This window comes from Oncorhynchus kisutch, linkage group LG30 (genome assembly GCF_002021735.2).
Source record: "Oncorhynchus kisutch isolate 150728-3 linkage group LG30, Okis_V2, whole genome shotgun sequence".
Classification (NCBI taxonomy): Eukaryota; Metazoa; Chordata; class Actinopteri; order Salmoniformes; family Salmonidae; genus Oncorhynchus; species Oncorhynchus kisutch.
In genome coordinates, this window is record NC_034203.2 from 29,865,883 (window position 1) to 29,892,188 (window position 26,306).

The 26,306-nt window shown below is 43.6% G+C and overlaps 1 protein-coding gene across 3 annotated transcripts in view; it reads left to right on the forward strand.

Annotated features, from left to right (window-relative positions):
- LOC109875120 (E3 ubiquitin-protein ligase mib1) overlaps window positions 1-26,306 on the forward strand; it is an 80,242-nt gene that overhangs the window by 16,231 nt on the left and 37,705 nt on the right. For all 3 annotated transcript variants that reach the window (XM_020467328.2, XM_020467329.2, XM_031809738.1), the window contains exons 4-12: window positions 988-1,092; window positions 5,164-5,230; window positions 5,710-5,914; window positions 6,130-6,316; window positions 8,627-8,771; window positions 8,960-9,093; window positions 17,443-17,550; window positions 18,000-18,197; window positions 18,440-18,591. In XM_020467328.2, coding sequence (XP_020322917.1) covers window positions 988-1,092; window positions 5,164-5,230; window positions 5,710-5,914; window positions 6,130-6,316; window positions 8,627-8,771; window positions 8,960-9,093; window positions 17,443-17,550; window positions 18,000-18,197; window positions 18,440-18,591 — 1,301 coding nt within the window. The remainder of the gene's footprint in view (window positions 1-987; window positions 1,093-5,163; window positions 5,231-5,709; window positions 5,915-6,129; window positions 6,317-8,626; window positions 8,772-8,959; window positions 9,094-17,442; window positions 17,551-17,999; window positions 18,198-18,439; window positions 18,592-26,306) is intronic.

Consider the following 26,306-nt stretch of genomic DNA (forward strand, 5'->3'; position numbering starts at 1 on the left):
CTTTTACTACCTTGCAGGAAGCCTTGGATGACCTGAAATTGTTACTAAATGCTGGTAAAACCCAGTACATGTTTTTTTCCAAATAATGTAACTGATGATTTGTGCATAAGTACGTTAGATGGTCCATCAATTGATCGTGTCCCGCCTCTAAATATCTGGGCATCTGGATTGACGAAAAGCTATCTTTTTAAAAGCATGTTGACGAGTTCGTCAAGAAATTAAGAATTAAGTTGGGCTTCTTCTATAGGAATAGGTCTTGCCTTTCATTAAATAGTAGATGACAGATAATTCAGTCTACATTTATTCCTGTTATAGATTATGGTGATATTATATACATGAATGCAGCTAACAGTGTTTTGAAGTCCTTGGACGCAATTTATCATTTGATATAATCTGACAGTTTTGACATTCACCACTGCATCCTTTATCATAAAGTTGGTTGGACCTCGCTATAAACACACAGGTCACTTCATTATTCTGTTTTTGTTTCTAAAGCCTTACTCAATAAACTGCCAATTTACTTAATATTATTGTTGAAATATAGAAACTCTGATTACAACACTAGGTCACAGGGGTGGTAAAATGCATAAAAACATTTTTTATTTTTTATAAATACATATTAAAATATCATTGAAGCTTTATACAGAGGGTACCTCTACCGAGTCAGTGTGCAGGGTTACAGGTTAATCAAGGTCATTTACATGTAGGTAGGGGTAAAGTGACTTTGCTTAGATAATTAACCGCAAGTAGCAGCAGTGTAAAAACGAATGTGGTGTCAATGTAAATAGTCCCATCGCCATATTATTAAATGACATATGATATTTGTGACATTATTTGTTGATGTGCCAGAAACACAGAATACATTTCACATTTATAGCCAACAGATTGTTAACCAAGAGCCATGCCTTTAGAATTATTCTTAGATGGGAATGCCTTGGCTAACTCCTCGACTCTTCATCTCTCCTCTTCTCTACTTCTTCTCCCCAGGTGACAGAGATCCAGGACTGGAGTGCAGCCAGCCCCCACAGTGCAGCCTACGTCCTCTGGGACAATGGGGCCAAGAACCTCTACAGAGTGGGCTTCGAGGGGATGGTGAGTAAAGCAACACACACACAAAATATCAGGTGTTCTTTGTTTGACCACTGAGCTGGGGGTCTTTCTTGTGCTGCCAGGCCTTTGTAGTGGAGAGCCACGCAGCCAGCCAGTAGCCAGAGCCCCATTGTGGCAGGCAGCTGGAAGGAGGGAGGGAATCTACATGAGAAAAGCAATCTGGTCCCTTCTTTCTTTATGTGGAAGAGGGTGAACACAGAGGTCAGCTTCAGGGGGAGGAGGAGGAGTCTTAAGGTCCCAAAGAGCTACAAATTACAGGCAGTGTGCTGATTGGTGGAGAACACTCCTGCTTTTTTATGAACGCTGACAATCAGAGAGCTGGTTTATGTAACAGATTTGTCCTTTGTTATTTTAATATGTCTGGTAGGATTGAGGGGTTGAGGTAGACGACATCTGCTTCTGGATTAAGTAAAGCATGGATTATATATGCTGCTCCCCCAAAAATAATGAAAAACCACAGCCTCTGTGAGAAACTGACCAAATACATCTGTTATACGGTATATATTGATGTCCTGGTCATTGGCCAACCTGGGTGTTATGTAATCTGTTACTTTGTACGCTTTGTAAAAAAAAATTCAAACACACTTAATATTATTATTGAAAATCAAAGACTACAAACAAGTACTATGGACATGGTGAAAGACTATTTTTGTGCACAGTATCAATGTATTTTCACTTTTTTTTACTGGGTAGTTTGGTTCAAATACAGTTGAAGTCGGAAGTTTACGTACACTTAGTTTGGAGTCATAAACTCTTTTTCAACCACTCCACAAATTTCTTGATAACAAATGATAGTTTTGGCAAGTCGGTTAGGACATCTACTTTGTGCATGACTAGTAATTTTCCAACAATTGTTTACAGACAGATTATTTCACTTATAATTCACTATCACAATTCCAGTGGGTCACTAAGTTGACTGTGCCTTTAACCTCTCTGGGGTAGGGGGCAGTATTTTGACATCCGGATGAAAAGCGTGCCCAAAGTAAACTGCCTGTTACTCTAGGCCCAGAAGCTAGGATATGCATATAATTGGTCGATTTAGATAGAAAACACACTAAAGTTTCTAAAACTGTTAAAACTATGTCTGTGAATATAACAGAACTGATATGGCAGGCGAAACCCTGAGGACAAACCCCCCCCCCCCCCCCCACACACACAAAAAAAAATCAGCTTACCACTATTTTCAAGGGCTAGTACTATAATTATAAGCCCAAGTCCTCCCAAATTGTAGGTCCTAGGGCTTCCACTAGATGTAAACAGACTTTAGAAAGAGTTTCAGGCTGGTTTTTGGAAAAATGACCCAGAAATTGTACTTTTTCTAGGTGGCTCTCATTTTGGCTGTAGTGTTTCCAAGCGCGTGGAGGAAAGCGCATTCTTTCTTATTTATCTCCGGTAATGAACATACTATTCTCCTTCTTAAATTTAATAGTTTATTTGCGTATTAGGATACCTAAGGTTTGATTATAAATGTTTGACTTGTTTAGAAAACTTTATTAGTAATGTTTTGTATGCATTTTGCTGGAGGGAAACTGGGTGCATTATTGACTGAAGCGTGCCAGCTAAATTGAGTTTTTATGGATATAAAGAAGGACATTATCAAACAAAAGGACCATTTATGATGTAACTGGGATGTTTTGGAGTGCCAACAGAAGAAGATCATTAACCTCTCTAGGGTAGGTGGCAGCATTCTGAATTTTGGATGAAAAGCATGCCCAAATTAAACGGTCTGCTACTCAGGCCCAGAAGATATGATATGCATATAACTGGTAGATTTGGATAGAAAACTCAAGTTTCCAAAACTGTTAAAATAGTGTCTGTGAGTATAACAGAACTGATTTGGCAGGTGAAAACCTGAGAAAAATCCATTCAGGAAGTATTTTTTGTGTGGGTTTTGTAGTTTTCTATTCAATGCCATTTCAGTATCCATTGACGTAGGACTTAATTTGCAGTTCCTATGCCTTCCACTAGACGTCAACAGTATTTAGAAATTGTTTCAGGCTTGTATTCTTATAAATGAGGGAGTAAGGCTAGTCTGAATGAGTGGACCCTGATATGTCACAGAGCTTTTTCATGCGCAATCCTGAGAGAGTGCATTTCATGTTTACCTCTTATATTGACGAAGTGATTGTCCGGTTGAAATACTATAGATCATTTAGGCTAAAAACAACCTGAGGATTGAATATAAACATCGTTTGACATGTTTCTATGAACTTTACGAATACAATTTGGAATTTTTGTCTGCCTGTTTTGACTGCGTTTGAGCCCGTGGATTACTGAAGAAAACGCGCAAAAGAGGTTTTTGGATATAAAGAGACTATCGAACAAAAGGAACATTTATTGCTTAAATGAATGTCTTCTGAGTGCCACAATATGAAGATCATCAAAGGTAAGGGATTCATTTTATCTCTATTTCTGAGTTTTGTAATGCTTCTACTTAGCTGGTTACTGTTTGTAATAATTTGTCAACTGGGCTATGTTCTGGGCTAGGTATGCTTTCGCCGAAAAGTATTTTATAAATCTGACACCGTGGTTGGATTAACAAGAATTTAATCTTTAAACCTATGTAAAATAAGTTTTGTTTTCTGAATTTTTATAATGAGCATTTCTGTATTTGAATTTGGCGCTCTGCAATCTCACTGGATGCGCTAGCGTCCCACACCCTAGAGAGGTTAAATATTTTAATTTAGTATTTTTGAATTTCGTTCTCTGCAATTTCACTGGATGTTGGCCAGGTGGGACACTACTGTCCCACGTACCCGTAAGAAGTTAAACAGCTTGGAAATTCCAGAAAATGATGTCATGGCTTTAGAAGCTTCTGATAGGCTAATTGACATCATTTGAGTCAATTGGAGGTGTACCTGTAGATGTATTTCAAGGCCTACCTTCAAACTATGCCTCTTTGCTTGACATCATGGGACTGGTGCACTTCACAAAATAGATGGTATCATGAGGGAGAAGAATGATAAATATATATAGATATATTGAAGCAACATCTCAAGACATCAGTCAGGAAGTTAAAGCTTGGTCCAAATGGACAATGACCCCAAGCATACTTCCAAAGTTGTGGCAAAATGGCTTAAGAACAACAAAGTCAAGGTATTGGAGTGGCCATCACAAAGCCCTGACCTGAATCCTATGGAAAATGTGTGGGCAGAACTGAAAAAGCATGAGCGCGTGAGGAGGCCTACAAACCTGACAGTTACACCAGCTCTCTCAGGAGGAATGGGCCAAAATTCACCCAACTTATTGTGGGGAGCTTGTGGAAGGCTAACTGAAATGTTTGACCCAAGTTAAACAATTTAATGGCAATGCTACCAAATACTATTTGAGTGTATGCACTCTGACCCACTGGGAATGTGATGAAATAAATCATTCTCTCTACTATTATTCTTACATTTCACATTTTTGTGGTGATCCTGTGGTGATCCTAACTGACCTAAGACAGGGAATTAAATGTCAAGAATTGTGAAAAACTGAGTTTAAATGTATTTTGTTAAGGTGTATGTAACCTTCCGACTTTGACTGTAGCACCAAAAGGCCACCATCTGGTCTCTTGACTTTACTTTCCTCAATGTGTTTTCTTTTTTCCTTTGCTTTTTACACATCTGTTTTGTACAAAATGACATCAAAAAGCCAATATCCCAAATGGCACCCTGTCCCGTTTATGATGCACTTATGGTGCGCTACGTTGAACAAAAGTAGGGCATTATGTAGGGAATAGGGTCCAATTTGGGGGCGCAACCACTGTTAGTGAACCCTTCTCTGTCAGAGGAGCAGTATGCCTTTTAGTCAACATGGCTGCCCTCTGTCTGACAGTGGATGCCCATCCGCATCTGTCATTTCAAATGATATGATGCTGTTCCTTCCCTGCTGAGCCAGAGTCCTTAAGGTAATGCCATTGTTGCCACCCCACCCTAACTTTAACACAATGTCACACGGCATGTCACTGCAGTGTGAATTTACTCTTACGTCGTTGTTAATCTACTGTACTTCTAATAGATTGAATTAAGTAGATCATTAGCTGATGCTTTTTTCCCTGTCTCTCCCTTTCAGTCAGATTTGAAATGTGTCCAGGATGCCAAAGGAGGCTCTTTCTACAGAGACCACTGCCCTGTTCTCGGTGAGTACAGTACTCGTGAACCATGGCACTACGCCGTAATTATTGCACCAATACTTCCCCAGCACAGTGTTCTGCAGTTGAGTCCAAGGGCATCAGGAGCATGTCTCTGCCTGCCTGCTGTTACTGGTAGTGTCCACTAGGTGGCACCACCACACCAATACAGGCAGTATCAGGCTGCATGGAGACAGCCCGGGTGCAGTCACAGGCCACACTGGCACAGCATTTCCGCAATCTCAAGGATCGTGTCTTCTCTCAGATATTCCTGGCCAGTGATACCTGGGTTTTGTTTAGCAGCACTGCAGCAACCAAATGAACTCGTCAAGTTTAATACAAGTAATCAAAAAAGACTATCCGTGATCTGATTTGTCCACCCTATTTTATCTTAGTGAGACTAACCTACATAAATAAAGGTGAAATAAAGTAAATAAATAAATAAGAATGTGTAACCAGTATGTATTCCACCTGCCCTCTCCCCACAGGTGAGCAGAATGGCAACAGAAACCCAGGCGGTTTGCAGATCGGAGACCTGGTCAACATCGACTTGGACCTGGAAATAGTCCAGTCCCTGCAGCACGGCCACGGAGGCTGGACAGACGGTATGTTCGAGACTCTCACCACCACCGGTACCGTGTGTGGCATCGACGAGGACCACGACATTGTGGTGCAGTACCCCAGTGGGAACAGGTAAGCTCTATCAGGTCTTAATTCAGGCCTAGTTAAATTAAGGTTCAATAAAAAAATAAAGACCAGTACACAAGCACAGTCCTGTCATAACACAACAACTTCTGTCATAACAAGAATAGGACATGGACTTAACCTATTTGTCCTCATGAAAGATATTTATGACACTGTAATTTCGATGATGTAGGTGCCACCTCAAAGTGTGTGTGTGTGTCCAGGTGGACATTCAACCCTGCAGTGCTGACCAAGGCCAACGTGGTGCGTAGTGGGGAAGGTGTTGCGGCGGGGGCAGAGGGAGGCAGCTCCCAGTTCCTGGTGGGAGACCTGGTCCAGATCTGCTACGACATCGACCGCATCAAGTTGCTGCAGAGAGGCCATGGGGAGTGGGCCGAGGCCATGCTGCCTGTAAGACACGCATGGGGAGTGGGCCGAGGCCATGCTGCCTGTGAGACACGCATGGGGAGTGGGCCGAGGCCATGCTGCCTGTGAGACACGCATGGGGAGTGGGCCGAGGCCATGCTGCCTGTGAGACACGCATGGGGAGTGGGCCGAGGCCATGCTGCCTGTGAGACACGCATGGGGAGTGGGCCGAGGCCATGCTGCCTGTGAGACACGCATGGGGAGTGGGCCGAGGCCATGCTGCCTGTGAGACACGCATGGGGAGTGGGCCGAGGCCATGCTGCCTGTGAGACACGCATGGGGAGTGGGCCGAGGCCATGCTGCCTGCGAGACACGCATGGAGAGTGGGCCGAGGCCATGCTGCCTGTGAGACACGCATGGGGAGTGGGCCGAGGCCATGCTGCCTGTGAGACACGCATGGGGAGTGGGCCGAGGCCATGCTGCCTGTGAGACACGCATGGGGAGTGGGCCGAGGCCATGCTGCCTGTGAGACACGCATGGGGAGTGGGCCGAGGCCATGCTGCCTGTGAGACACGCAAGGGGAGTGGGCCGAGGCCATGCTGCCTGTGAGACACGCATGGGGAGTGGGCCGAGGCCATGCTGCCTGTGAGACACGCATGGGGAGTGGGCCGAGGCCATGCTGCCTGTGAGACACGCATGGGGAGTGGGCCGAGGCCATGCTGCCTGTGAGACACGCATGGGGAGTGGGCCGAGGCCATGCTGCCTGTGAGACACGCATGGGGAGTGGGCCGAGGCCATGCTGCCTGTGAGACACGCATGGGGAGTGGGCCGAGGCCATGCTGCCTGTGAGACACGCATGGGGAGTGGGCCGAGGCCATGCTGCCTGTGAGACACGCATGGGGAGTGGGCCGAGGCCATGCTGCCTGTGAGACACGCATGGGGAGTGGGCCGAGGCCATGCTGCCTGTGAGACACGCATGGGGAGTGGGCCGAGGCCATGCTGCCTGTGAGACACGCATGGGGAGTGGGCCGAGGCCATGCTGCCTGTGAGACACGCATGGGGAGTGGGCCGAGGCCATGCTGCCTGTGAGACACGCATGGGGAGTGGGCCGAGGCCATGCTGCCTGTGAGACACGCATGGGGAGTGGGCCGAGGCCATGCTGCCTGTGAGACACTCATGGGGAGTGGGATGAGGCCATGCTGCCTGTGAGACACGCATGGGGAGTGGGCCGAGGCCATGCTGCCTGTGAGACACTCATGGGGAGTGGGCCGAGGCCATGCTGCCTGTAAGACACACATGCGTTTCCTTTGTCAGCAAAACATCCTTTTTCTTCCACATCTCATCTCCCACGTAACAAGGACCGTATCACCTGGGTGTATGTCATGACTACTAAGCCCTAAAACCCTTTCATCGGTACCTACTGTTGTTGCTGCTGCTCCCCTTAGCCTGCCCCCTCAGTTTTGAGTGTCCATGAAAGGCTCCTTGAGTCGGACTGATGTCCCGATTCAACTTTAAGCTAGGTGTAGTGCCTTTTCAGCTCTTTAGTTGACTCTCCAAACAGAGTGAATCAAGTTGCAGACTTGCTAGTGAATGGTTATCAAATTACACATGACGCTCTGCGACACTAGGCTGGAAAAGTTTGTGTAGGAAAGATGGCTGCCAATGAAGCAATGTATTGGTCATGCATTCTAATTGGTATACTAGTGTTTACATATTGTAATGACGTGTTAGTCTGTTTCAATATCCACGTTGGCATAGTACTCGGAATGCATTCCTGATTAGAATAAATGTATGTGTCTAGTATGCTGGAGACCGTGGATATTGCAACGTAGCCTCAGTCTTATCAAAGAACAGGGAGACAGCCACAAAACGCCTTTCCTTTCCTCGCTCAAAAACTTGACGGACATCAACAAGGCCCCAGATAATTGGCTGTGTAGATGAGAAATGTCTGGCTCTCACTCAGCCCTTCAACTCCCCTTTGAATGAATAATCAGAACAGTGCTATAGACTCATCTGTGATTACGCTTTCCTGTCATGTTTTTGGAAAGGAAGGGCCGTGTCTGTTTCTGAAATGGGAACGAATGGCTTTGTAGAAATGAAATACACAGATGCGCATCTCTTTTTGTTTTGTTCCCCCTCAAATTGTATTTGTTTTTTATACCTTGGTTATATCTCAGATAATTTAACTTCCCTGTGTAAGAGACACTAGAATTCTGAAAGGAGGTTCAGAATTCCCTTCAATAATATTTGGTACTTAACAGATTGTAACAGAATCTCTTAACAGTATGGTATGTTTATGCTCTTTTGAGATTGTAATAAAAAATGCTATAGTAAAGAATGTATTGTTTTCCTCAGACCCTGGGCAAGGTGGGCCGCGTGCAGCAGATCTACTCTGACAGCGACCTGAAGGTGGAGGTGTGTGGAACGTCATGGACCTATAACCCTGCTGCCGTCACCAAGGTGGCCCCCACTGGCTCGGCTGTCACCAACGCATCCGGAGGTAGTCAGAACACACACATTTACAGCGTGTACACACCGATACACGAACCATAAACCAATATTTTTTTCCATATCTACTACTAGCCTGTTTATAAGTGGGCATAGACATACACTGACCCCTCTTACACACCAAACACAATCTTCACTCCTTGGACCTAGAAGATGACCCCCATGTAACGTTGTGTGTAGAGCGTCTGTCTCAGCTGCTGAAGAAGCTGTTTGAGACCCAGGAGTCGGGTGATGTCAATGAGGAACTGGTCAAAGCAGCAGCCAATGGAGACCTGGCCAAGGTGGAGGACATCCTCAAGAGACCTGACGTGGACGTAAGTGATCTCTTCATTCAACACAGCTTCAAGCTTGGTAGGTGTCTATCATAGTTTAGTTCCATGGCGCCCCCCCCCTCGAGGATATATTTATTGGTAATTGAGATGGCAAAATGATGATATGACGACAGGGGCTCAGTTAATCCTTAAGTGTCCATTGATGCAGCGGTGCGGCCATCTATACTGAACAAAAATATAAATGCAACTAATTTCAACTCTTTTTTTTCAACTATTTATTTCATTCAGGTTTTTCTTTATTTTTTTATATTTTCTACATTGTAGAATAATAGTGAAGACATCAACACTTTGAAATAACACATAGAATCATGTGTTATGTGCCTATCGATGACAGCTTTGCACACTCTTGGCATTCTTTCAACCAGCTTCATGAGGTAGTCACCTGGAATGCATTTCAATTAACAGGTGTGCCTTGTTAAAAGTTAAATTGTGGAATGTCTTTCCTTAATGCGTTTGAGCAAATTAGTTGTGTTGTGACAAGGTAGGGGTGGTATACAGAAGACAGCCCTATTTAGTAGAAGACCAAGTCCATAATATGGCAAGAACAGCTCAAATAAGCAAAGAGAAATGACATTCCATCATTACTTTAAGACACGAAGGTCAGTAAATCTGGAACATTTCAAGAACTTTGAAAGTTTCAAGTGCAGTCGCAAAAACCATCAAGTGCTATGATGAAACTGGCTCTCATGCCACAGGAAAGGAAGACCCGGAGTTACCTCTGCTCCAGAAGATAAGTTCATTAGAGTTGACTACATCTCAGATTGTTCCCACCGTGAAGCATGGAGGGGGATGGGGGTGCTTTGCTGGTGACACTGTCAGTGATTTATTTAGTATTCAAGGCACACTTAACCAGCATGGCTACCACGGCATTCTGCAGCGATACGCCATTCCATCTGGTTTGCACTTAGTGGGACTATCAATTGTTTTTCAACAGGACAATAGCCCAACACACCTCCAGGCTGTGTAAGGGCTATTTGACCAAGGAGAGTGATTGAGTGCTGTGTCAGATGACCTGGCCTCCACAATCATCCGACCTCAACCCAATTGATATGGTTTGGGATGAGATGTACCGCAGAGTGAAAAGCAGCCAACAAGTGTTCAACATATGTGGGAACTTCAGGTGAAGCTGGTTGAGAGAATGCCAATAGTTTGTAAAGCTGTCATCAAGGCAAAGGGTGGCTACTTTGAATCTAAAATATATTTGGATTTGTTTAACTATTTTTTGGTTACTACGTGTTATTTCGTACTTTTGATGTCTTCACTATTATTCTACTATGTAGAAAGCCCTAATCTATGGATTTCACATGACTGGGCAGGGGCGCAGCCATGGGTGGGCATAGGCCCTCCCAAATCAGAACGCATTTTTTTCCCCCCACAAAGGGGCTTTATTAGAGAAAGAAATGCTCCTCAGTTTCATCAGCTGTCTGGGTGGATGGTCTCGGATGATCCCGCAGGTGACGAAGCCGGATGTGGTGTTCCTGGGCTGGCATGGTTACATGTGATTTGCGGTTGGGAGGACAGTTGGACGTACAGCCAAAATCTCCAAAACGACTTTGTAGGCAGTAGATAAATGAACAATACATTCTCTGGCAGACAGTCTTGCAGTCAGCATGCCAATTGCGCTCTCCCTCAAAATTGAGACATCTGTGGCATTTTGTTGTGACAAAATTTCACATTTTAGTAGCCTTTTATTGTCCCCAGCACATTGTGCACCTGTGTAATGATCATGCTGTTTAATCAGCTTCTTGATAAACCATCCACCTGTCAGGTGTGGCATATCTTGGCAAAGAATCTAGCAGGGATATAAACAAATTTGTGCACAACATTTTAGAGAAGTAAGCTTTTTGTTAATGTTTAACATTTTTGGGATCTTTTATTTCAGCTCATTAAATGTGGGACCAACACTTTACATGTTGCATTTATATTTGTGTTCAGTATATTTAATAATAAACACAAAATCCCAATCAATTTCCATCAATTTGAGCTCAAATCAGGTTGTTTTACATGGGTTGCGTCAAAAAAAACATCCCGCAGCATGATGCTGCTACCACCATGCTTCACCGTAGGGATGGTGCCAGCTTTCCTCCAGACCCGATACTTGGCATTCAGGCCAAAGAGTTCATTCTTTGTTTTATCAGACCAGAGAATATTGTTTAAGTACCTTTTTGGAAACTCCAAGCGGGCTGTTGTGCCTTTTACTGAGGAGTGGCTTTCGTCTGGCCACTCTACCATAAAGGCTTTATTTGGTGGAGTGTTGCAGAGATGGTTGTCCTTCTGGAAAGTTCTCCCAAGCTCTGTCAGAGTGACCATTTGGGTTCTTGGTCACCTTCTTGAACAAGGCCCTTCTCCCCCGATTGCTCAGTTTGGCCAGGTGGCCAGATCTAGGAAGATTTTGGTGGTTCCAAACTTTTTCCATTTAATAATGATGTAGGCCGCTGTGTTCTTCTTGGAGACCTTGAATGCTGCGGAAGTTTTCTGGTAAACTTCCCCAGATCTGTGCCTCGACATAATTGTGTCTCGGAGCTCTACGGACAATTCCTTCGATCTCACGGCTTGGTTTTTGCTCTGACATGCACTGTCAACTGTGGGAACCTTGAGTGTCCCGATCTAATATCCCTGGAGATACCTGAAAATAGCTGTGCAGCAAAGCTCCCCATCCAACCTGACAGAGCCTGAGAGGGTCTACGGATAAGAATGGGAGAAACTCTCCAAATACAGGTGTGCCAAGCTTATAGCGTCATACCCAAGAAGACTCGAGGCTGTAATCGCTGCCAAAGATGCTTCAACAAAGTACTGAGAAAAAAGGACTGAATACTTATGTAAATGTCATATTTCAGTATTTTTGCAAAAAATTATAAAAAGCAGTTTTTGCTTTGTCATTATGGGCTATTGTGTGTAGATTGATGGGTGGGGAAAATATTTAATTAATTTTAGAATAAGGCTGTAACGTAACAATGTGGAAAAAGTCAAGGGGTCTGAATACTTTCTGAATGCGCTGTAGATAGCAAGTTAAACTTGGGTCTTGTTAACGCAGAGTTTTTCACCCAGGAAAAATAAATAAACTGCATAGTCCTAAACATTAGAAATATGATGGCCATGTGTCGTTTTTGAAAAACATACCTTTTTTCTTTTTCATTGTAAGCTCATTTACTTTTCTCATCTGATGAAAATTAAGCTAATTTCTGCCGACTGTGTTGAACTAATGTATTTTCTTGTTTAGGAAAACTATAATTGCTTGTCCCTGCTCATTCTATTGAAGCAAAAAAACACTGACATTCAATATAAAACGAGACCCCTGTCAATACACACAGCTGGACTCCCCTGATCCCCATTTCTCCCATTGTGCTATTTACAAATAATCACGTGGCTGGCTCAACTGTTCAGGGGAACTACTGAAGCTTCCTAATGTAAAATCATTTGACAGGTGAAATGAAGTTGCACAAGTTGACTGCAGGTATTTACTTAAATAATAGCTACAAATAAGGTTGCAAGTTTTGGGGAATATTCAGAGGTGGTAAATTTCTGTGGGAATTAACGGGAATATATGGGCATTAACGGAAATATATGCAAATTAATACCATTTTTAAATGTAGATGTTTTTTTGCATTGGATATAATTACCATATCATATGGAGACAGAAACATAAACCTTTTGCCTTATCATAAGTAGACCTAATTGTAAATGATTAAATCCTTCCAATAGAAATAAAATAAACATTTAGTTACGAATTGAACTTTAATTAAATGAGTTGAGTCATTGATTTCACTGAACAACAAAAGGGAATATTTAATGATTCCCGATGATCCATCGCATTTCCCAAAAACGTTTTCAATGTACATCTGTAAAATGATAGTCTAGAAACTAAAGCTTTGGTTGTCTTCCTCTCAGGCTTCCATGTCTTCTCCCTGGACCTCCTCGATGTCCACCTCTTGAACATCAGACTCTGAGGCATCTTCACTGTCACTTTCCAACCTTCAAATTGTATTAGTCACATGCGCCCAATACAACAGGTGTCGATCTTAGTGAAATGCTTACTTACGAGCCCCTAAACAACATTGCAGTTTTTAAAAAATATGTGTAAGAATAAGAAATAAAAGTAACAGGTAATTAAAGAGCAGCAGTAAAATAACAGTGAGACTATATACAGGGGGGGACCAGTACAGAGTCAATGTGTGGGAGCACCGGTTAGTTGAGGTAATATGTACATGTAGGTAGAGTTATTAAAGTGACTATGCATAGATGATAACAGAGAACAGCGGTGTGGGGGGGGGGCAATGCAATTAGTGTGGATAGCCATTTGATTAGGTGTTCAGGAGTCTTATGGCTTGCGGGTAGAAGCTTTTTAGAAGTGTCTTGGACCTAGACTTGGCGCTCCGGGTACCATTTGCCGTGCGGTAGCAGAGTGAACAGTCTATGACTAGGGTGGCTGGAGTCTTTAACAATTTTTAGGGCCTTCCTCTGACACCATAACCATGTTGAGGTTGGCTCGTTGTCAGCCTCAAAAAGCCTAAAATTTGCCCGGATGGCCACCAATTCTTCAGCCCTTGTATTGGTCAGCCTGTTGCGTGCTTTGGTGTGTGTGTTCCTCAACAAGGACCAGTTGCGCTCTGAGGCGGCTGATGTTGGTGGGATTTGGAGAATGATGGAGGCAACAGGGGAAACAGCCTCGGGTCCACAAAGTCCCTTAGTCCAGGTGGCTGATGAGATATGTTGGCACGACTGCCATATTGCATCTCCATCCCAAAGCCCTTGCTTGGAAGTGTACTTCGCCAGACTGCCAAGAACCTTGCCCTCATCCAGGCCAAGGTGGCGAGACACGGTAGTGATGACACCATAGGCCTGGTTGATCTCTGCACTAGACACGATGCTCTTGCCAGCATACTTGGGGTCCAACATGTACGCTGCGGCATGTGTGGGCTTCAGGCAGAAGTCTTCCAGAACTGCTTGGAGCAACAGTGAAGTGGGCAGGGCAGTACGGATTTCTTCTCTTACATCTGCAAGCTGAGTCTGAACATCAGACAAGATGGCATTGTCTCCCTCAATACGTGCAATTGCTACTGCTATAGGTTTCACGAGTTTCAATTGCTTACCACTCTCTCCCAAAATGCATCATCCAGGAGGATCCTCTTGATGGGGCAGTCCATATGGGCAGACTGATATGGCCATTTCTTGGAGAGACTCCTTCCCCTCCAGGAGACTGTCAAAAATGATGACCGCACCATCCCAACAGGTGTTGTTGGGCGGCTTCAATGTGGTGCTCTTATTCTTCTCACTTTGCTTGGTGAGGTAGATTGCTGCTATAACTTGATGACCCGTCACATACCTAACCATTTCCTTGGCTCTCTTGCAGAGTGTATCCATTGTTTTTAGTGCCATGATGTCCTTGAGGAGCAGATTCAATGCATGAGCAGCCTAGCGAATGTGTGTGATGTGAGGGTAGGATTCCTCCACTTTGAACCAAGCCACGTTCATGTTCGCAGCATTGTCTGTCACCAGTGGAAATACCTTCTGTGGTCCAAGGTCATTGATGACTGCCTTCAGCTCATCTGCAATGTAGAGACCAGTGTGTCCATTGTCTGTGCTCTTGTAGAATACTGGTTGAGGGGTGGAGATGATTTAGTTAATTATTCCTTGCCCATAAGCATTCGACCACCCATCAGAGATGATTGCAATGCAGTCTGCTTTCTCTATGATTTGCTTGACCTTCACTTGAGCTCTGTTGAACTCTGCATCCCCAGCAAATTCAGAGATTCAGAGATCTCTTCCAATACACATTGCCTGTGAGCTTCAGAGGTGAACCAGTTGCACACACAGCTCGAACAAGACATTCATCAGCATTTCTCTGACATATGTTACTCCATTGAGTCAAAAAACCTTTTGATTCCAGGAGGACCGTGAGCTGCTGCTATCGATAAGGTGTCTGATTCATCATTTTCACCTCAGAATAGAAGTAGTGACTTGTCAGAGGTTGTTTGTTGTGAGCACTGAGGGAACTTTATTCACTTCACCAGATGATTCTGCATCTTTGTTGCCTTCTTCACATTTGATTGTGCACATTATTTGCAAATGTACACCGCTTTTCCTTCTACATTAGCTGCAGTGAAATGTCTCCACACATCAGATAGTGACCATGGCATTTTCCTGTAAAGATTATGAAAAATGAGTTTAAAAAAAACAAATACAATTCCATGTACAGATAAATAGTTAAGCAGTTAGATTAAACAACTCCTTTGTAAACTAAATGTTTTGAAATGAAATGTGTATGGAAACAGGTGAATTAACACCTTAGTTAGCAGGCTCAAGCAAGTTAAAACCCACCTGGTAGCAAAAACTAACTAGCAGAAATTGTTTACAAGTAAGAAATGATTTAAACACACTTTGCTGTAGGCTACTATTTACTAGTTAACAAAAAATCATGTGTCATATAAAATGTATTCACCCCAACCAGTATTGTCATCAAAACTTATCAGAAAGCATATTGTCCTTGGCTCAGACAGTGTAGTAGTGTGGGCTCAATAGCATCTCATTAATGTGCAAGATCTTGAGAATCAGCTGAATATGTGAAGGAAGAGTGCACTGCACATGTGATGGAAAAATGCACTGTGCATGCAGAGTAGAGTTCGACAGATTAATTGGAATGGACGATTAATTAGGGCCGATTTCAAGTTTTCATAACAATCGGAAATCTGTATTTTTGGGCACCGATAAAAAAACATATATATATATATATATAATAATAATTATACCTTTTATTTAACTAGGCAAGTCAGTTAAGAACACATACTTATTTTCAATGACGGCCTAGGAACTGGGGGGTTAACTGCCTCGTTCAGGGGCAGAACGACAGATTTTCACCTTGTCAGCTCAGGGGATCCAATTTTTCGTTTCATGTCGAAACGTTGGTAATTCAATTTTTGCATCTGAGCTCCTAGAGTGTGCGTCTCTCATTTATTTTCAAGTTTTCTACTCCGCTAGCCAGCACCTCGTCTTAATAGGTGTGCGTTTCTTTTTCTTCTACAAGACCTAGAATTACCTTGTGTCTATCTCACAAAAAAGGTTCACTGTTATAAGCAAACTTTTTTTTTAATGAATTTAAGCAAAATGCCCAAATTCCAGAGCTTAACTCCCAATGGGAAATTTTCCGGAATGTTTCCGATACTTTGCAACCCTTGCTACAAATATTACAATGTTTGGAAAAATGTGAAATAAATCATTTTGACAGTATTGAAAAAAACATACTGTGGCTATTTCCAAATATTCTGGTATGCGGTATATACGGTATACCGCCCAAGCCGAGTGAATATGCCCCATTTTATGGTCTAGAGCCAATTTTCCACATGACTAGGAAAACTTTGCGGCCTAGTTATAGGTGGGGCACAGAGTTTTTCCTTGTCAGGTTGTTAGTCAGGAATAACTCCTGTCCCTAGTGATGCTTGTCCTTCCATCAACCAGGCCAACAACCTGCCCCTAAGGGGAGCTGTCTGCTCTCTGCGCTCTCCTATTTCCTTAGAGAGCTGCTTAGAATAGAGAGTAGTGCGTCTTAGCCTCCCTCCCTCATTGTAAGCGTTCTGCAGCATTGTCTCTGCGACCGTGTGTGTGAGCACGCGTGTCTCAGTGCGGTGAGGGTTGCCCAGGTTCCTCAGTGTCTTTCAGTGGAATTATTACTTAAAGGCCCAGTGCAGTCAAACTTGATTTTCATGTGTTACTGTGAAATTGTGACTATGATGATGATGATAATTCCCCTTCAGTGTAAGAGCTGTTTGAAAAAAAAAATCCTGACATTTCAGCTGGTTTTGGATGAGTGGAGTTTTTGCCTGCCTGGCATTATAAGTTAATAGACCAATAACAGAGAGTTTCAAACTTCTCTGCCAATAATAGCAACTTTTCAGTTTACATGTCCCTCCCATTAGGCTCCTCCAGTTAGGCCACCCACTCCGACTGCTCCCAGACAGTTCTGGCATAATTCTTCCTTGAGAAATCACTTTGCCAAGAAGCATTTTTTGTTTCTTTTTGACCATTGTAATTTAAACAATCACATTAAGGTACATAATTGTTAACCAGAATTGATTTGATATTGTAATAAAAATGGCTGCATTGGACCTTTTTAAAGCACAGTGAGCTGGGCAAAGTGATCGTCCCACCAGGGCAAGATGTGTTCTGTGACTCCCAAAGTACCACACATTAATATTTATGCCCCAAGTATTCCAGTACCTCAGTTGGCAATGAAACACACACACAACCCCCTCTTGTGTATGCGGGTGACGAGGCAGTGCACTGGATGAACTCAAAATACAAGAAACCACTTAACAGTTCTACATTGTGTGTTTGTAGGTGAACGGGCAGTGTGCTGGACACACAGCCATGCAGGCGGCCAGTCAGAACGGACACGTGGACGTCCTCAAGCTGCTGTTGAAACACAACGTGGACCTGGAGGCTGAGGTTTGTACAGCCAACAGTTCTTCCTCAATACTAACGTCTATACTATAGCCCCTTCTCAATACTTATATATTTAAATCCTCCCAAATACCAAGACCAACAGTGCTAGAAATGATATCCCTAGACGCTATATCAGGGCTGTTTAAATTCCAGTCCTGGAGGGCCGAAACACTTCTGTTTTTCTTCTACCTGGTAGTTAATTACACTCACCTGTCCCAGGTCTGAATTAGTCCCTTATTAGGAGAGGATGAAAACCGGGAGTGTTTCTTTCCAGGATTGACACTGAACAGCTGTGCTCTAGTGAAACTAATCCCTTTTTCTTTTTTTCAGTCTTCCTATACTGGTCTCAATTCATACTCTTAAAAAGCTGACTGTATCAGTCATAGTTGGATGCTCGCTGAGGTGTAAACAGTAGAGACATTGGGTCAGTCTGTGTATAATATCCCTCCCAGGACAAGGATGGAGACCGGGCGGTGCACCACGCGTCCTTCGGAGACGAGGGCTCTGTGATCGAGGTGCTGCAGAGGGGCGGTGCCGACCTGAACGCCAGGAACAAGCGCAGACAGACCCCACTGCACATTGCTGTCAACAAAGGCCATCTGCAGGTGGTCAAGACCCTGCTGGACTTTGGCTGCCACCCCAGCCTCCAGGTAACCTCACACATGCAAATAATACACACTTGTACATTTGTGAAACAGGACAAATACAATATAAGCATCCACTCTAACCAAAATATTTGGGTGGCTCTCTCTGCACTCAAGTGTTTGTGAAATGTAAACATCTCCTTCACATAACCAGTATAGGCCTATATTGTTAGTGATATGATTTTGATTTGATAATGATGGTTCCTGCTAGATATTGTGGTAACGGTATGTATGTCGCCCCCGTACAGGACTCAGAGGGAGACACGCCCCTGCATGACGCCATTAGTAAGAAGAGGGACGACATGCTCTCTGTGCTGCTGGAGGCGGGAGCTGACGTCACCATCACCAACAACAATGGATTCAACGCCCTGCACCACGCCGCCCTGCGAGGGAACCCCAGGTACGACCCTGACCCTAACTGCCAAGCCAGGGCTAGTGATGAAAAAGAGAATTACTTCATTGTTCACACAATGTTGAAATCTGCCTTTGGCTTCACAGGAAACTGGCCTCCATACAGTTAGACTTGTGGCTTGCAAAGTTGTAGATGTGTTTCAAACTGGTTTTATTCTCATTGAGTACAAGTTAACTAATTGAATGGTACTGCTGGTAAATGGTTCATGACAACACTGAACCCTATTGCTTTTGAGGTTGATGGGTTTGGTCCTTTCTATCCAAGGCTAGCCTGCATCCTATCCTACAGCCTAGCCTGCATCCTAGCCTGCATCCTAGCCTACAGCCTACATCAGTTCTGTCGGTGTCCTCATCCTTGGCCACAGCTATTTCTAGCTCCACCTGGTTGCTACTGCTCCACTCTTGCGATGGGCTATTCTAGTCTCTCATACATACATGAGGCTAGTAGCTTAGAGAGACGATACTATACCCATCAGCGTGAAAATCCTGGGGTTATAGAGGCCACAGTCTCTCTGGAGTGTACGCCACACTCACATTAGCAGCTGCCTTTTGGCTGGACTGTAGGTCTGGCTTGTAGTGTTGTCTGGTCAGAGCCGGCTAGGGGACATTAGTATCATTTCACCTTAGCTGACACACATTCCATTGGCATGAGGACAGAGAGAATTGGGGTCAGAGGGCTCTGGAGCACCTGCTATTTCAGCTACCCTTGCCCGGCCTGGTCCACTGGCAGTGGCACGCACTGACGGCAGCAGCACAGTGGAATAACACTGGAACACCCCTCAGTCTTCATCGCTACTCTATGACACTGCCTGCCACTGATAGATAGCCAGTTTGAACAATAATCTGGATTGCAATCTGCTTGCCTTGCTGTGCCGGCCTGACAGTCTATTTTCTGAACAAGCCCTATGTCCTCAGTCAGAGATGCATTGAAGTCATTTGTCATCATAATGCAGTGATTTCACCAGTTAATGGCATGTTTCTGCTTTTGTTATTATTATTATTATTATTATTATTTTTTAAATATTGTCGGTCTATTTACTGTATAGGAAATTTGCTTTAAAACTGAAATATTTTCTCTCTGAGATTGTCAGCGTAGAATGCACAACTTTATCTCCGCCACATGGAAAAATTGTGGAATTATGGGAAATTAGCTTTAAAACTGAAACATTTTTTTCGCTGAGGTCAAATGTTCAGTCTGCAACCGCACTATTTGCCACGCCCATGGCCACGTCCCCACCACGCCCACCACCTAAGCCTCATTTTGATCCAGAAAAACCCTAACCCTGGTACTGTACATTGCATTCCCTCCATTTCGCTACATCTGCTAAATATGTGTATGCCACCAATAACATTTGATTTGATCACCAGTGTGCAACAGTGGGAACTGTTAATTTCATATTGACTGTACAGTAAAGGTGAAAAGTGCTGGAGTCTGCCTTGCTTTCCGCCGTCTTAAACCCCACGAAAATGACGTTTCCCTGGTTTGGAGGGAAAGTACTTATTTTAGTAGTGTTTTATTAGAGTGACGTTTGCATCCCCACTGAGTGCTTGGGACAGGGAGTAGGTTCTGACTGCAGTAGTGAGTCATATTCCTGAAAGGACAGAGTTAAGTGGCAGTTGTACCTCTAAATGGTACAATACGACTCAAGATTCTCTTCAAGCTATTTATGTTCAGTTATGGATGAAAACTGCCTGTCACATGATGTTTTATTGATTGTACACAAATGCAAGTTGCAAGTCTTGTGCGTCATCTGGGATCAAATGATCACTCGGACAATCCCTCCATATACAGTAGGCTACCCCTCAGCTATATGATCTGCAGTGTTGTCTCTTGCAGTGAGCTTAAGACATCAGATGTCACGGCAGCCACACTGATCAGTGCAGGCAAATTGTCTGGGTAGCCATTTGACTAGATGTTCAGGAGTCTTATGGCTTGGGTAGAAGCTGTTTAGATGTCTCTTGGACCAAGACTTGGCGCTCCAGTACCGCTTGCCATGTGGTAGCAGAGAGAACAGTCTGACCAGGATGGCTGGAGTCTTTGAGAATTTTTAGGGCCTTTCTCTGACACCACCTGGTATAGAGGTCCTGGATGGCAGGAAGCTTGGCCCAGTGATGTACTGGGCCATACGCACTACCCTCTGTAGTGCCTTGCGGTCGGAGGCCGAGCAGTTGCCATACCAGGCAGTGATGCAACCAGTCAGGATGATCTCGATGGTGCAGCTGTGGAACCTTTTGAGGATCTGAGGACCCATACCAAATCTTTTCAGTCTCCTGAGGGGGAATAGGTTTTGTCGTGCCTGTTTCATGACTGTCATGGTGTGCTTGGACCATGTTAGTTTGTTGATGTGGACACCAAGGAAATTGGTGTGGACACCAAGGAACTTGAATCTCTCAACCTGCTCCACTGTAGCCCCGTCGATGAGAATGGGGGCGTGCTCGTTCCTCTTTTTCCTGTAGTCCACAATCATCTCCATTGTCTTGATTAAGGGAGAGGTTGTTATCCTGGCACCACACGTCCAGGTCTCTGATCTCCTCCCTATAGGTGGTCTCGTTGTTGTCGGTGATCAAGCCTCCCACTGTTGTGTCATCGGCAAATGTAATTATGGTGTTGGAGTTGTGCCTAGCCGTGCTATCAGGCATGAACAGTGAGTATAGGAGGGGGCTCAGCATGCACCCCTGAGGGGCCCCTGTGTTGAGGATCAGTGTGGCAGATGTGTTGTTACCTACCATTACCACCTGGGGGCGGCCCTTCAGGATGTCTAGGATCCAGTTGCAGAGGGAGGTGTTTAGTCCCAGGGTCCTTAGTTTATTGATGAGCTTTGAGGGCACTGTGGTGTTGAACGCTTAGCTGTAGTCAAAGAATACCATTCTCACATAGGTGTTCCTTTTGTCCAGGTGGGAAAGGGCAGTGTGGAGGGCAATAGAGATTTTATCATCTGTGGATCTGTTGGGGCGGTATGCAAATTGGAGTGGATCTAGGGTTTCCGGGATGGTGGTGTTGATGTGAGCCATGGCCAGCCTTTCAAAGCACTTCGTGGCTACAGACGTGAGTGCTACTGGTCGGTAGTCATTTAGGCAGTCTACCTTAGTGTTCTTGGGAACTGGAACTATGGTGGTCTGCTTAAAACATGTTGGCATTACAGACTCGGACAGGGAAAGGTTGAACATGTCAGTGAAGACACTTGCTAGTTGGTCAGTGCATACTCGCAGTACACGTACTGGTAATCCATCTGGCCTTGTGAATGTTGACCTGTTTAAAGGTCTTACTCACATTTGCTGACCACTTTTTTTTATTGATCTAGACACTGGTGCTTCCTGCTTTAATTTTTGCTTATAAGCAGGAATCAGGAGGATGGAATTATGGTCAGATTTGCCAAGTGGAGGGCGAGGGAGAGCTTTGTATGCATCTCTATGTGTGGAGTACAGGCGCTACAGAGTTATTTTCCCTTTGGTTGCACATTTAACATGCTGATACATTTTTTAAACTGATTTAAATTCCCCTGCTACTAGGAGCGTCGTCTCTGGATGAGCGTTTTCTTTTTTGCTTATGGCGGAATACAGCTCATTCAATGCTATCTTAGTGCCAGCCTCCGTCTGTGGTGGTATGTAAACAGCTACAAAGAATATAGATGAAAATTATCTCGGTAGTTAGTGTGGTCTGCAACTTATCATGAGAAACTCTATCTCAGGCGAGCAATAGCTCAAGACATCCTTAGATATTGTGCACCAGCTGTTGTTTACAAAAATACGTAGACCTCCGCCCCTCTATCCTGCCGCTGTTCTATTCTGCCGGTACATCATATAACCAGCCAGCTGTATGTTGATATTGTCGTCGTTCAGCCACGACTTCGTGAAGCATAAGATGTTACAGTTTTTAATGTCCCGTTGGTAGTTTAATATTCCCAGTAACTTGTCCATTTTATTGTCCAAAGATTGCATGTTTGAGAGAAGAGCCTGCTGTGTCAGACTAGACTGCACCGCCACCTTTTAACATGCCCCTCACCCCTTTTAATACAGTTTTCAATATCCGCTTTAACTTCTTGATGACGGGGCAGTATTTTCACGTCCAGACGAAATGCATGCCCAAATTCAACTGCCTGCTACTCATCCCCAGAAGATAAAATATGCATATTATTAGTAGATTCTGGCTAATGTTGACTCCACAACATGGTGGATATCTCTTTGGCTGTTTTGGTCTCTGAGCGTCATACTCAGATTATTGCATGGTATGCTTTTTCCATCAAGTTTTTTTGAAATCTGACACAGTGATTGCATTAAGGAGAAGTTTATCTAAAGTTCCATGTATAATAGTTGTATTTTTTATCAATGTTTATTATGAGTTTTTCTGTAAATTGATGTCGCTCTCTTGCAAAATCACCAGATGTTTTGGATCTACTGAACATAACACGCCAATGTAAAATGAGATTTTTGGATATAAATATGCACTTTATCGAACAAAACATACATGCATTGTGTAACATGAAGTCCTTTGAGTGTCATCTGATGAAGATCATCAAAGGTTAGTGATTCATTTTTATCTCTTTGTGCTTTTTGTGACTCCTCTCTTTGGCTGGAAAAATGGCAGATTTTTCTGTGAGTTGGTGGTGACCTAACATAATCGTTTGTGGTGCTTTCGCTGTAAAGCCAATTTGAAATCGGACACTGTGGTGGGATTAACAAAAAGATTACCTTTTAAAATGGTATAAAATACATGTATGTTTGAGGAATTTTAATTGGCTGTTGTCATATCGATCCCGTTAACGGGATTGCAGCCCTAAGAAGCCAACTTTCACATGACTGCGCGTCACAAGCTCGTGGCAATCTGCCAGACACCTGGCTCAATCCCCTCTCATTCGGCCCCTCTTCACAGTAGAAGCATCAAACACGGTTCTAAAGACTGTTAACATCTAGTGGAAGCCTTAGGAACTGCAAAATGACCCCACAGACACTGTATATTGGAATGACAATGAGTTTTCCCACTTCCTGGTTGGATTTTTCTCAGGTTTTCGCCTGCCATATGAGTTCTGTTATACTCAGACATCATTCAAACAGTTTTAGAAACTTCTGTGTTTTCTATCCAAATATACTAATTATATGCATATTCTAGCTTTTCTGGCTGAGTAGCAGGCAGTCTACTCTGGGCACCTTATTCATCCAAGCTGCTCAATACTGCCCCCGTCACCAAGAAGTTAACACACCAACAAACAGTTAGGACACCCTATATAGTAGTAATTACTTCACCTGCTGGGTTACAAGGCGTGCACACACCATTGTGAAAAACAGCCTTCAAGGAATCCTCTCCATCGAATGTATGATTCACTCTGCCAGAACTAATAGAGACTAGAGGGAGGAGAAGTGGCTTTATTGTTGGTCGTCGTAACGGGGGTTGTAATTACTGACAACCTAATGTTACGGGGGACTGTATAGAAGACTACTGTGAAATGGTTGTGTTGGATGTTTTTGGGGTTTCTGGGATGTCTGCTGCAGGGCAGACATTGCTGCAATTATGCAATTAGTGAGGGTTTTACCACCCTGCCCTGACTGAAGTAGTAGTAGTACTACTACTAAAAAGTGACTATACTTTTGAATGATCTGTTTATAGAACATTCTTCAATGAGTCTTGATGATCGTCCCTGTGCTTTTTGTCTAACTTTTAGATGACATGGGTCCCATTATGCCTGGTGAAAACCAAACACTGCATTCCACAGTAAGAACCTCATACCAACTATCAGCATGGTGGACTTGTCTTAATAGAAGGAACCATGAATTCTGCTCTGTATCAGAGAATTCTACAGGAGAATGTCAGGCAATCTGTCTGTGTGCTGAAGCACAGCTGGGTCATGCAGCAAGACAATGATCCCAAACACACAATCAAGTCTACATGAAAATGTCTAAAAAAACAACACATTTAAAGTTTTGAAATGTCCTAGTCCAAGTCCAAACCTAATCCCAATTGCGATGTTGTGGCAGGACTTGAAAAGAGCAGTTCATGCTTGAAAACCCACAAATGCCGCTGAGTTAAAGCAGTTCTGCATGCAAGAGTGGGCCAAAATTCCTCCACATCGATGTGAGACTAATCAACAACTACAGGAAGCATTTGGTTCCTGTCATTACAGCTGAAGGTGGCACAACCAGTTGAGTGTAAAGGGGCAATTACTTTTTCACACAGGGGAATTGGATGTTGCATAACTTTGTTAATTAAATAAATAAAATAAGAGAATCAGAAACGGTATACCGCCCAAGCCTAGTGCCTTACTTCCAGACTAGGTTACTACTGGGCCTTGTTCAAGGAAAAAGGATAACTTTCAATTAATTAAATCTGTATAGTCCTTGGAAGAAGAATTGACAGACTGAAAACTTGACCATAGGTTTTTTTTAAACTTTTTTTTTTATACAAGCTAATGTAACACTTGACTTGTGGTTATAAAAGTATTCTACATTAGCACAGTTGTTATAACCCCTCAATTACACCTGCAACCCTTCAGGTTCTTGATAAGCTTGTATTTTTAACCTCATGTCCCTTTTTAGATCTCCGTTTCAACCAGAATTTGGCTAATTTGAGTCATTTATATCCATGTTTTTAGTAGTGATGCACCGATATTACAATTTTAGCCGATGCCGATAACCGATATGAAACATTTTAGCTGCCTTTTAAGCATTCTAGTACAGTTAAATACACACACATATGGACACAGCAGTCTAAGGGACTGCATCTCAGTGCAAGAGGCACTACAGTCCCTGGTTCGAATCCAGGCTGTATCACATCCGGCCGTGATTGGTAGTCCCATGGTGCAGCGCAAAACTGGCCCAGCGTCGTCCGGGTTTGGCCGTAGTAGGCAGTCATTGTAAATAAGAAGTTTTTTTCTTAACTGACTTGCCTAGTTAAATAAAGTTTACACACACACACCACACTGACCAAAAAGTTATTTTGTTGGCATTTACGTATGTCCCCATTACCAGTAAAACATAATCAAAACCTATTTCTTTCACTTACTTTCTGTGCTGTTTCGTTGTTCATTTGTTCAGTCGTTTCATTCTCAACCAGGATTTCATCGAAGGGTGAAGTTTCAGCTCTGTCTGTCCATGGCTTCTTTTCCTCAGTGTGCACTGTCACTGTGTCTGTTTCCATCTTGTCCAGCTGTGTATGTAACATTTCACGTAAACCCTGTTACTTGTCTGCATCGAAGTAGCGGTCCTTGTACATAGCATCGAGCATGGTGGCGACACAGGAGAGAGGCTCAGATAGAGTGCCACCGAATCATTCGCTTGTTCACAAGCCTCAAGTACTTTTGTAAGTTTTAACCTCACGGTCTGTGTCGGCAGTTTTGTTGACAGGCGTTTCAATGCCATGACAGAGGGTATCACGTCTGCTGCAGGTGCAGTTGATGAGCTTATTTCTCCAGTCAGTTGTTTGAATGGAGCTAGCTAGTGTGTTCATGTTTCAAACATGTTGTCAAATGCCATTGAAATGTCAACAGCTTTCCTCAGTAGGAAGTCCTCATCAACCCACTGTGCTGTCAGACTCAGCATTCTCATGGGGCTGACATCGCTGGTCCAAATGTCAGTCATGAAGCTAATAGCAGTGACACTCATGGATGTGAGTTTTTCAACAATACTGTGAAACTCCAGTAGGGCAACATGTGAAAAATAGTGTGTACCAGGGCTCAACCAGTCGGTTAAAGCCAACATCATGCACGACAGAGG